General features: G+C 35.1%; 1 protein-coding gene across 2 annotated transcripts; it reads right to left on the bottom strand.

Annotated features, from left to right (window-relative positions):
* Positions 1–5,286: 5,286 nt before the first annotated feature.
* LOC100798138 (ABC transporter A family member 2) lies at positions 5,287–12,026 on the bottom strand. 2 transcript variants are annotated; one of them, XR_414020.4, is made up of 17 exons: positions 11,510–12,026; positions 11,181–11,400; positions 10,920–11,089; positions 10,308–10,493; positions 10,112–10,207; positions 9,815–10,015; positions 9,472–9,631; positions 9,147–9,373; positions 8,577–8,694; positions 8,391–8,467; positions 8,106–8,195; positions 7,829–7,972; positions 7,442–7,747; positions 7,283–7,363; positions 6,359–6,535; positions 5,770–6,116; positions 5,287–5,427 (listed from the first exon to the last, which is right to left on the bottom strand). XR_414020.4 is itself a non-coding variant. In XM_003522289.5 (16 exons), exons 1-16 carry the CDS (start codon positions 11,879–11,881, stop codon positions 5,853–5,855), a joined length of 2,889 nt encoding a protein of 962 aa, XP_003522337.1. In that variant the 5' UTR covers positions 11,882–12,026; the 3' UTR covers positions 5,480–5,852. The 2 variants fall into 2 exon arrangements, 1 of the variants encoding a protein (XP_003522337.1); XM_003522289.5 differs by lacking the exon at positions 5,287–5,427 and having other exon boundaries at positions 5,480–6,116.
* Between the last annotated feature and the right edge of the window lie 500 nt (positions 12,027–12,526).

The raw sequence follows: 12,526 nt of genomic DNA, 5'->3' as shown, positions 1-12,526 counted from the left end.
AATAGATCAAATAATTAAATACAAGTGATTATTGTGACGAAGTTAAAGTAATAATTGGGAATGTAATATTTATGAGTTAAATTTTCTTATTTTTTTTTCTTTCTTTTCGTATGTACAAAAAAAAAAACAATCATTTGAACTACTTTTTTTTTCATTGTTATTCTATTCAGTTCTTAAAAAAAATATCCTGTAACATTTATGTTTTTTCCTTGTAAAACTGTAACATTTATGTTTGAAATCAAATTAATAATTTCAAATTTTAAATTAGTTATTTAAAAAAAATCCGTCACATTCTTCTTATTCTATAATAAAATTTAATAAAATAAATTATAGAATATCATCTAATGCATAAAATTTAAACTGCTACATTGTGCGCTTGTTTGTTCACAATTGGAGTATTGAATATCGATGGCATGATTGAATTTTAAATTAAAATTACAATCTACGAATCAGTTAAGAAAGGGTGAGGGAGTGATGTCTTTTTTCAGTCCATTGAAATTTAAAATAAATACTAAAAAATTTACAATAATTCATGTACTCTTTAATCAATTAGATTAATCTCTCTTGACAGGAAGAAATGGTTTAAACTTAAATAAATATACATCATTAAAAGAAGAAAAAACACTCTTTAAATAAAGGGAAATAGTTTAACTCTGTATGCTAGTCCAACATGATACCAACGGCCAAAAACATGTAAAAGTCAAACCTCAATATACTATGCCCTTTTATGGTAATATTGTAACTATATTTTTAAAACTTAAGATAAATAAAAAATATATAAAATGAAATGAAGGATGTGATAAAATAAAATTTGTACAATACAAAAAAGTATAAGTTAAAAAATTGTATACATAAGACACAGAAAAGGGCATAATCATAGATTTGATATCAGTCATGGGAGAGATATGCAAGCTTGGAAAACTTGCAAAGAAAGCAAAATAGAAAATAAGAATAAGCTTAATCTGTTGGACATTCCTAGCTTGGAGTATAGGAACTAAAAAGCACTAGGCATGAGTGCTTTGGTGTATATATCTGCAAGCTGATTGGCAGAAGATATTGGTAGCAACTTAACAAGCCCTGCAAGGATCTTCTCTCAAATGATTGGCAATCAATTTTGATATGCTTGGTCCTTTCATGAAAGACAGGATTTGCAGTAATAAGTAAAGCTGGCTTGTTATCACAATACAGAACAACAAGTTGATGGAAAACAACTTTAAATTCTTCTAACAGAAAGGTTAGCCACTGCAGCTCACAAGTGGCACTGACTAGAGCTTTGTACTCAGCTTCTAAAAAGCTTCTAGAAACAGTAGCTCACTTCTTAGATTTCCATGAAATTAAAAAAGAACCAAGATAAACAACAAATCCTGTAATAGATCTTCTAGTGTCAATGCAGCCAGCCCAGTCTAAATCACTAAAGCCTTTCAATTGGATAGAACTATCTATTGAAAAGAAAATGTCTACAACTGGAGATCCTTTGATGTATCTTAGAATTCGGGAAGCAGCTTGTTGATGAGGTGAAGTTGGTTGAGCCACAAACTAACTTAAATGTTGAACAACAAATGTGATATCAGGCCTTGTGTTTGTTAAGTAGATTAATCTACCTATCAATCTTATGTGAGAAGAGGCATCTTTAGCTGAGAGAGGAGAACCAGAATGTTGGTGCAACCTGGTAATGTAATTAGAGGGAATGGATACTGGTTTAGAACCCAACATGCCAGTATCAATAAGAATATCTAATGCACACATTCTCTGGCAAAGATTGATACCAGTAGAAGTACAAGCCACTTCAAAGCCTAGAAAGAACCTTAGATCACCCAAATCCTTAATTTTGAAAGCATTATCCAATAGATGTGTGGTATTTTGAATCTCAGTAAAATTGTTTCCAAATAAGACTATATCATCCATATAAACCAGCAAAGCAATGATAGAATTGTGTTGATGCTTGAGAAATAAAGAATAGTCAGAAGCACACTGTTTGTAACCATGAGATATTAGAAAAGAGGATAACATGGCATACCATTGCCTACTGGTTGTTTCAACCCATACAAAGACCTTTGAAGTCTGCATACTAAACCTGGCTTTTCTAGATTCATACCTTGAGGAATCACCATGTAAACTTCTTCATTTAAATCTCCATGTAAGAAAGCATTATTTACATCAAGTTTCTTTAAGCGTCATTTGTTAATAGCAACTATAGCAAGTAATAATATGACTGTAGTCATTTTAGCAACTGGAGAAAAAGTATCTAGATAATCCTAGCCCTCCACTTGAGTGTATCCATTGGAAACTAATCTTGCCTTGTATCTTTCTATTGAACCATATGATTTATGTTTGATTTTATAGACCCACTTACAACCAATGGCAGTCTTATGTGGAGGAAGATCAGTAAGTGTCCATGTATGATTAGCTTCTAATGCCTAAATCTCAACATTCATGGCTTAAATCCAATTAGGATCTTTGGATGCCTTAGTGTATGACTTAGGTTCAACTTGTTGAGTGACAAATAAAATTGCACTATGATAAGATGGAGATAATATGCTATAAGAAAGTATGGAGCTTAAGGGATAGAGACTACTTGTAGAGTGACTAGCCACAGTTGATGGTAAATAGCTAACATGAAAATCTTTATATTTACCTGGTCTTTGAATATGTCTTTCCGATCTTCTAAGAGTTTATGGTATTTCTGTGGGTGTAAAGGCTACAAGATAAGAATCAGGTGGAACAGATGGTAATATTGAAGAAGCGAAGGTAGGAAATTCAATGTCATCATGAAAAGAAGTTGGTATAGGCAAAACAGTAATGGGATCATGAGAATCCTGAGCATTCAAAGGAAAACAATCTTTATAAAAGATAACATTCCTGGATACATTGATGGCCTTTGTTTTAAGATCAAAAGTGACATAACCTTTTTTGTGTGACTTGAAGCCTAGAAAAATAAAAGTAGCAGTTTTAGGATCAAGCTTCTTCCTATTTGCAAAAAGTGTGTTAGGGAAACAAAGACAACCAAAGTCTCTTAGAGTGGTAATTCCATAGGGATGTCCATAGATTTTCTCATAAGGAGTTTTGTTGTCAAGGAAGGGAGTAGGCATACAATTTATAAGAGTAACATAATGAATAAGAGCATAGGACCAAAAGACAAGAGACAAATTAGATTGAAATAGTAGAGATCTAGTGACATTAAGTAAATGTTATGTTTTCGTTCGACAATCTCATTCTGTTGGGGAGTTTCAACACAAGAACTTTGATGTATGATACTAGATTCATCATAAAATTGTTTCATGATGAACTCTGAACCATTATCTGAGCGAATCATTTTTACTTTTGTATCAACTTGTCTTTCAACAAATGCAACAAAAGACATTAAATGAGATTGAGTTTTTGCTTTAGATTTCATAAGAAATATCCAAACAAGTCTTAAGTGATCATCCACTATGGTAAGAAAATATTTATGATTTAAAGAAATAATATGACATGGAGCCCAGATATCAACATATATAAGAGAAGGGGGGGGGGAAGGAATGTGAATCACTGCTAGGAAAAGAAAACTTTCTTTGTTTTGCATGATGGCAAGTTGGACATACAAATTGTTTATCAACTGAATGTAAAGGATGTGATTGCTTCAACAATTGCAATCCTTCAAATGAGGGGTGTCTTAATCCAAAGTGCCAAAGATCAATAACTACTTTATTACATGAGTAAGTAGAACTATTAGAAGAAACAGAAGATGTGACAAAAACAAAATCAGATTTCTTCATGTTGAGCTTATAAAGACCTTCCACCAAGTCAACTGTACCAATCCTCTGCAGGGTCTGTACATCTTGAATAAAACAAGTGTTAGACACAAAGGTTAGCTTACATGGCATGGAAGATAGTAACTTTGATATAGAAATCAGATTAAATTGAAAACTTTATATGTATAATACATCCTCAAGCTATGAGGAATGAGAAAATCTAACAGTGCCTACATATGTTGCAATAGTTGTATGACCAGTGGGAAGTTTAGCAATAATGAGACTTATTTGTCTACATGAAGAATACAAGTGAGAAAAGGATGTAACATGGTCTGTGGCACCTGAATCCAATATCCATTCACTCTCACCTACCTTGCTCATACTACAACTTATTGATGACACATTACTTGTAAGTGCATGACTAGAACCAATCATTGTGCCAATCTGATTCACATGTGAACTATTGTGAGTTGAAGATCCTTGTGGTTGTAGTAGTGTCATTAAGGTTTTGTATTGTTGAGCAGTCAATTTGACATCTGAACCTTGTGCCTCTTGATTCTGCTCTACATCTGAATTTGCATTTTCCTCTTTTGCAACATTTACATTATTGATTGATGAACCTTGGGGCTTATGATATTTATGATCAGGAGGGTATCCATGCTTTCTATAACATTCATCAACAATGTGGTTAGTAAAATCAGTGAGAACAAATCTTACTGTCTCTTCCACCTGAATTTCCTCGACCAAAACCAATTGAACCACTTTTTCTTCCTCTAGAAGATGAATTATGAGGAAAGTCATTTTTTCTGTAACATCTATCAACAGTATGCCAATCCTTACCATAATAAGTACGTGAAAAGGGTGAGTTTGATGAGCTAGTGTTTGCTGTATTAATCAAACCAGTGCTTCCTAATGCATCATTGCTATTAATTTGCCTTTCTTGTTGCATTGCATATGAGAAAGCCTTAGCTATGCTAGGTAGTGGATCCATCATCAAGACACTAGATCTAACCGTACTAAATTGATCATTCAATCCTCTAAGAAATTGCATCACATGATCCTGTTTCTTCCTTTCTAAAACATTACTAAGTGCATCACATGAACATTTTGGATTACAAACACATATAGGATCAGGTCTATAACTCTCTAACTCGTCCCAAATCACATGCAATCTTGTAAAATACTCAATTATAGACTTGTCAACTTGTTTAATTGATGTCATGTCTTGCTGCAATTCTGAAATTCTCAAAAGGTATCCTTGTGAATATCGTGATTTTAAGTCTTTCCAAATATCTTGTGCATCATCCATCCATAGTATGCTTTGTGTAATTGAAAGAGAGATTGAATGAACCAACCACGAAATCACCATATTATTGCACCTCTTCCAAGCTGCATGATCTGATGCAGGTCTTTGAATAGAACCATCAACAAACTCAGATTTTTTCTTCGCGCTTAATGCAGTAAGCATATTCAACTCCATGAATTATAATTAGATGAATCAAGAACCGAAGAAACCAAAGCTATCGCTGGATTTTCTCCCGAATGAAGGTAATAGGGTATGTGTACATTGAGGGATTGATCTTGTTGTTGCTGTTCACTCATGATGTAAGAATGAAAGATATGATAATCGAGAGGAAGAATGTCAGTCGTGCAGCAGAGCTCTTCAAAGATACCATCATAATCATAGATTTGATATCTGCCATGTGAGAGAAATGCAAGATTGGAAAACTTGCAGAGAAAGCAAAAGAGAAAAGAAGGATAAGCTTGATCTGTTATTGAAGTGTAAAATTGGTTAGTTACATTTTGTTATTGTAGCTATATATACATAAGTTAGTTGAAATAACTAATTTTCAACTAACTAACTAGAGTTCTAACCATTGACCATGATCAAACTAAACTAAGGATCTAACTATGCTAAGACATGATGCCTCATGCCTGTTTTCTTTTTTTCCTACATGTATCTTTTTGGAAGCATTCATGTTTGAAACATTGTTGGGTATTATATGCTTTGAAAGAGGTGTCTATCTAATATCAATACCTCATATATAATTGCTTCCCATACTTGTTGAAAAAATAAATAAATTGGGCATGATGCATCTTCGTGTACATTTTGCTTGCACATCATTGAAAATCCACTGAACTAACTTGACTTGGATCAATCACAACCCCATGAACTGTTCCTGACTGGCCTAAATATCTACGGTGTCTTCTAGAAGGAGAAGATGATAGTTGAACGCCATGAGGAATAGGAACCTTCTGTGAGTGGCTGGCAATGCATAAGGCACCAGTATCATCTTGTTCCCAGTATACTTCTACCATGAACCAAGTAGGGTTTTCAGCAGACTCTGTTCCTGGAATTCCCACAAACCTAGCTCCTATAGGAATCTGCATTTTATTGTATTAATCAGCAAAAATGTACTAGTTGTCTTAGTTACAACTTATATTGAACTGAAAAGCAGAAGGGTAGTATCTGCAACTTTGACCATTGTGATAGGGTATACATAAGGTATTTTATATTCACTTTATGTTAGAGAAATAAATAAACCAATTACAACTCAACCCTTTGAGAGGTATATACCTAATACCTCACCGTAGAAAAATCTAAAGCAAAATACTGTTACTCTGACCTGCACAGATTCCCCAGATGTTAAGGTCAGTGTCACTAGTCTCCCTTCAGCTGCAGCGCTTTCAAGCTCTGCTTGTCTTGCAATATTCAAGAAAACTTCTTCGAGAGTTGTTAGACCAAGCTGGATGTCAGATATGCCAAATTCTTTTTCTCGATCTTGGAGCTCTGAAAAGAAATTCTGTTTGGGAAGCAACATGAATATAAGACAATAATGTATCCCATATAATTAAGCTCGATCAGTGTTTTTATGGCTACTTTGGTGTGTGCTACGCATAATTCTCACTAATATATAGGCCACACTGAAGGGTGGAGCCTGCCTGCTTCTGTGTTACCTAACTAATTTTCAGCTTTATATCAAATACATGTAGTTTGCACTCATGATTGCAACTGCAACTTATATGTCCACGGGGAATGTAAATATAGGAGTTATCCTTGATTATAATCATAAACTGTGATATTATATTTCTACAGATATAGACAGGATTCATTTAAAATACTTTCATGAAGAAAGGAATTACTGAATTAAGAACATATTCCCAAATTATTAAAAGACAATGCACAGATGAATATTTTTTTTCCCTTTTTGGCAACAAAGAATTTGTCAGATCTTTTGCCATTTAGAATTAAGTATTATTGTTCTCTGGTAATACACTAGATAAGTTGGTTAGAGTCTATTTTAATTAATTATCAATAATTTAACCAACTTTGAAACTTGACTAAAGATACAGAAGTTTACATGATCAGCACAACCAGAGCAACTATGGTGACTCAAAGCAAAAAATTTAGCCAATGGGGATCAACTTTAAACTATAAAATTCCGATAAAAATCTGCCTCCATGTCAATCGGTATTTAAACAAGTTGATATTCAAACCGTGTTAGAGAAACTTTAAAGGATATGGACGAAGCCAAGGAAAGAAAGCTCACTTTCAGGAGCGCCTCTCGGTCATGAGGAATCACAAAAGTTAGGAAGTTATTGTTCTCCTCTTTTGGCACTACATCTAAATGCTGTCAAAAATATTTTAGGGGTTAAAAACTATTACTTGTCATGGAAATATTTTAAATCATCATAATAATTCATCTCACATTCTTAAACAATTTCTTCACTGCCTCATGATGTTCTGTAGATATTGCATCTCCACTGGCAGGACTACATTCAATATTGTTTCCATTGAAGCTGATATTAGCAATAAAACCAGCACCAAAGCGTGACTTCAATCTGATTGAGGTGCCAATGCAGCGAAGACTTCCTTTTGCCATGATACCTATGCGGTCACTTAGAATGTCAGCTTCTTCCATAGAGTGTGTTGTAAGAACAATGGCACGCCCTCTCTTTGCATTTTCAATTATGTCCCACACATGCCTTCTTATTATTGGATCCATACCAGTAGTCTAGGAAATTAAAATGAAAGATTAATCTTGTAATCATGTCAACAGAAAATATGCATGAAAGGAATATACTGCTTTGCATACCGGCTCATCCAGAATGACTAACTTAGGGTCACCAATAAGGGCAATAGCAAAACTGAGACGGCGTTTCATTCCTCCACTGTAACTTCCAGCTCTCACTTTGGATGCATCCGTGAGTCTCACCTCTGCTAATGAAGTCTGGGTAATCTACATTTTTACAGAAGAACTTGAATTAAAAGGAATGAGAGGCAGTATCCATAATAGCTAATAATTTCAAATATTGCACACACACACATAATCATTGATTGTATGGAACAATTTCAGGCATGTGCAGACATACTGATTTTATGGAAGATGGGGACAGGCCTTTAATAGTAGCGAAGAGTTGGAGGTGTTCTTGACCAGACAGTGCATCCCATAGGATATCAAACTGCAGATTAGAAAATTCAGTACAGGCCAGTCATCTGTTAATGAAAAGAGAAGAAAAATTTATTGCATTTGAAAATCATATTTATGCATTCTTAATGTGCTAAGATATCCATCCTTACATCAAAAGCATATCAATGGGGGGGGTGTGTGTGTGTGTTTGTGTGTGTGTGCAAGAGAGAGAGAGAGAGAGAGACACCTGTGGACATACTCCTATAAGCTTTTGAATGTTTGACAAGCCACTAGAACTTCTGATTGAATGTCCATAAATCAATGCTGTTAAAGAAATTGGAAATGTTAACATACTCTTCTCGATTATTGTAATTTTGATTAATGAATGTTCAATGTGGTTGTTAAAGACAGAGAGACGGATAGAGAGTATCACCATCTCCATCAGTTACTGGAGTTATCCCTGCCAAACAATTAATAGCTGTAGTTTTTCCAGCTCCATTGGGTCCTAGAAGACAAAATAACTGATCCTTTGCAAAGTTCACCCACAAACCCTGAAAATAATTTCAGAATAGCACATTATTCATCATCCTAAAATGGGTCAATCTCCACCATGTTGCCTTGTTGAAACATGAAATATGTGGAACATTCAGATAAAATAATAAAGTATGGGCAAAAAGTTGGGGAAAACAGAAAATTGATAGTCATGACCCAAAAAGAAATCAAGCTGAGAAGATTTCTGCATGTTTGTAGTTTGTATGACTATTCAATAGAACTAATTCCAACTAATTACAACAAGCACTCAAGATACAAGATCCCTTTGTGCTTGAAGCATGCATAATGCAATTCTTGTCCTGATTCCTGAGATTTCACTTTTAATGGGAAGAATGGTGAACAACAATCAAACTCGTGACAGCACATTTATAGCTCTAATATCATATCATGAATTCATGATCCCAAAAAATTGTTGCATGAATATCAGACAGAGGAACAAGAAATGCTTTACCTTAACAGCATTGTAAGGTGAAGTTCTTTTACATTTAAAGCAGCAACCAATGCTACGTGTGCCAGGGTATGTCTTTGCAAGGCCACGTATCTGAACAGCAATATTTGCATCAACAAGACCTTCTGTTAGTTGCTGTTTCACTTTGTTTTCTTCTTCAAGGACATCATCATCTGGTGTACTTTGTTCTTGACATAGGGCTGAACCTATACAGCTACAAACCCCACCCTCTTCAAAAGGAAGACAAGGAGATGGGGAAGAAGAGTTAACCCACAAAGAGCAGGAAAGAAGAAATAAAAAACACAACGTAAAGCACAATATTAATCACCTTTCACTTTTTGACCTCCTTTGCCCATCCAATAATTGGGATTTAGAAAATACCATATTGATTTCCTCACACCCGATGCATTTGGGATTATATTGTCAAAGTAAATGGCCAGAACAAACCAGAGAAAGAATGTAGCTGCAAGCCATTTATAAATGTCATCCTGTCAATGAAAAGAAAAAAAACACTGAGTAACTGCAGTAACACAACTAAGGCTGAACAGAAGGGAGGAATCAAAGCAAATTTAGAACTATGGAACAAAAAGTAAAAGGGAAAAGCAACCAAAAGGCTTCTAAAAAAGAAGTGGTTTATGGAGTAGGGATTTAGAGGTCAAATCATTGCATACAATAGTTATAACACAGTCTGTTTTGTTAAGAGCACATTCTCCCCGTTTACTCCAGCTAACACCTTTGTCTTCAGAAGTTGCAACTGCATCTGAAAGCACATTTATACCTTGAGAAAAAAGATTGGGGGGGAATAATGACCACAAATTTCGTGTGGTTTTGGAGAAGCTATCTTTGTAAGGAAATCCTACTAGTGCCACAAGCTGCAAACAGAAAAACAACAGACAAGAAGAACATGAACATTCTTTCTTTCTGCTTCTAAATAAACCTTGTCTACAAAGCACGAAAAGGGTTCATACCTGAGTCACAAAGCCCACAATAAATATATAGAACCCCACTGTTGTTGCCGAAGATGATTTCCGAATGAAAGCAGATATCATGAAGGCCAAGCCAGTCTTAAATAAAAAGGGAAGCCGTGTTACACATCATACAAAACCTAATGAACAAAAGAATCTGTAAACAGTAAGCCTATAAGAATTCCATGAATATTCTCACCATACTAAGTTCAAATAGGAAGAAAAAAAAGAACAGGACCACAAAACTGTTATCCAAGAAAAAGCGAAACTGGAACATCATTCCAAAGAGAACTATGAGGAGGGACGATAGGATTGCGACAACTGCCTCCCAGATGAGCCAGGAAAACCAGTAAGCAAAGTCGTAAAGCCCCATCATAGTCATTGCCTGCGTGAACAAAAAACCATACAGTAACAACAACTTCAATCATAAAACAATAGCACAATTTCGTAGAGTCTTGGACTTATTAAGTGTGTATTTGGGTGAGAATATCAGAAAAATTGATTATGAATTAAATTAATTTTGGTTAATGTTGATTTTAAAGTGAAGTGATTTACATTTGGATATTTTTTTATTCTAAAGACATGTTATTAGCAAATCTCAGTACAATTTTTTTATCCAAGCCTCCAATGTAAAAACTGTTAAATTAAGAATCAATTCCTCAACCTGATATAAAATATTAAAAATTTGCTTAAAATCATGTTTTCTTCTGTTTGAACATGATTTCAGATGATTCAACAAGAACAAAATTATGAAACATGCACTCATGGTAAACACACACACACACAAAAAATAATTATACTGCATCCGTACCTGGCGAAGTTTAAGCTCTTTCTCCGTGACCAAAGACCTAATCTGAAGAACAAAATTAAATATGGCGATCACGAGGAAAAACGCTGGACCAATTGAAGCCACAACAGAGAAAGGAGTCGTGGAAGGGTGCGCGAATTCCCTCAGAAAAACATTCCAACTGAATTCCGCGTCTGAAATTATACCAATCCATCAATAACTAGATCACACCAATTCCAAACTCCGAAGAACACAAAGATAACGAGTAATTTTTTCAATTCAGACCTCCAATAAGGTATCTGGCAATTTCACGTTCTGCGGCAAGCTGAAACGACGCCGTGGGGTTCTCGAACTTCCCTCGCCGCTGAAGACTGGTGGAATTCGTCTGAAGACCGTAGCCTATAACGGTATCGTTTCGCTCTATAAAATGAAGCGCCGCTGGACACCGCATAGGGTTACTGAAAAGCCATGCATCCACTTCACTCTTGTCCTTAAACGATTTCACCTGCACACACAAAAACACAAAAACAAGTTGTTCGGAATATTAAGTATTCATGTACTTATTTATTCATTATGATTATGATTATGATTTTCAAATGGATTTTGTTGGGTGCCTTGGAGGGAGGGATGGGTCGGCCAGGGTTGTTGTTCATGATGCGGGCAACGATGATCCGAAACTTGGGGCTCTGGTGGCCGCTCCAGACGAAGTCGTAGCAGGGGAGATTGATGAAGAGCTTGTCCTCGCAGGGGGTGATGGGGAGAGAAGGCTCCATGGGAGGTTCTGTGACGCTCTTGTAGGAGGAAGAGGTCGAGGTCTTTGCCTTCATGGCTTTGTCGATTGCGAAGATGAGGAAAATGAACATGAAAGGGGAGAGTAACTGTAGCAGACTCGCCCTCTTGTTCCGCCATGACAGCAAGAGGTTCTTCTTCAAGAGCGCCTTGACTTGCAGCGCCACCAGCGGGATGCCGCTGATAGTGGTCGCCATGCTATGCTGTCTGTGAGTCACCGGTGGGGAATGGTAGCAGTGTGTTGTTGTTGTCCTAGACTGAGATTTGTGTTTTGAATGTGAATATATATATATATAGGGTGTGTGAGAGTTTCCGTATGCAGCATCGCCATTTCTTGTAATGAATTCCAAGAAAGGAAAGCGCGGGTTTTCTTTTCCGTCGTTATTCTCAGAGGGGGGTGAGTATATCGTGCTGACGTGATCGTACTTAACGTTTCACACTCCAATGCTAAAATAATTACCGGTCTTGCCATTATTTTTTAGTTAAAAGAATTAAAGAAACATTTGTAAACATAAAAAATTAAGAAAAACAAATTTAAATTTGGAATGTAAAAAAAAAATATTTGACAAAAAATATTGATCTAAATTTGATGGATACAAATATATTTAAGTCTTTAATTTATCAATAATATTTTTTAGTACTTTTTATGTATTTTTAAATTTGTTTATGCATTAATATTTTTTAGCATAAATACAGTTTGTCATGTTTCACTAGATTTATCAAATTGGTTTGATAAATTGATAGAAGAATTAACGGTCTAATAGAAAACATTTTAAGAAATTAATGTAAATTTTATGTAGATTGGATATTAAATAGAAACTAAAAGAAATTAATGAACCAAT

This window comes from Glycine max, chromosome 4 (genome assembly GCF_000004515.6).
Source record: "Glycine max cultivar Williams 82 chromosome 4, Glycine_max_v4.0, whole genome shotgun sequence".
NCBI lineage: Eukaryota > Viridiplantae > Streptophyta > Magnoliopsida > Fabales > Fabaceae > Glycine > Glycine max.
The sequence above is the reverse complement of the archived record's forward strand: the minus strand, read 5'-3'. Positions and strand labels throughout refer to the sequence as shown.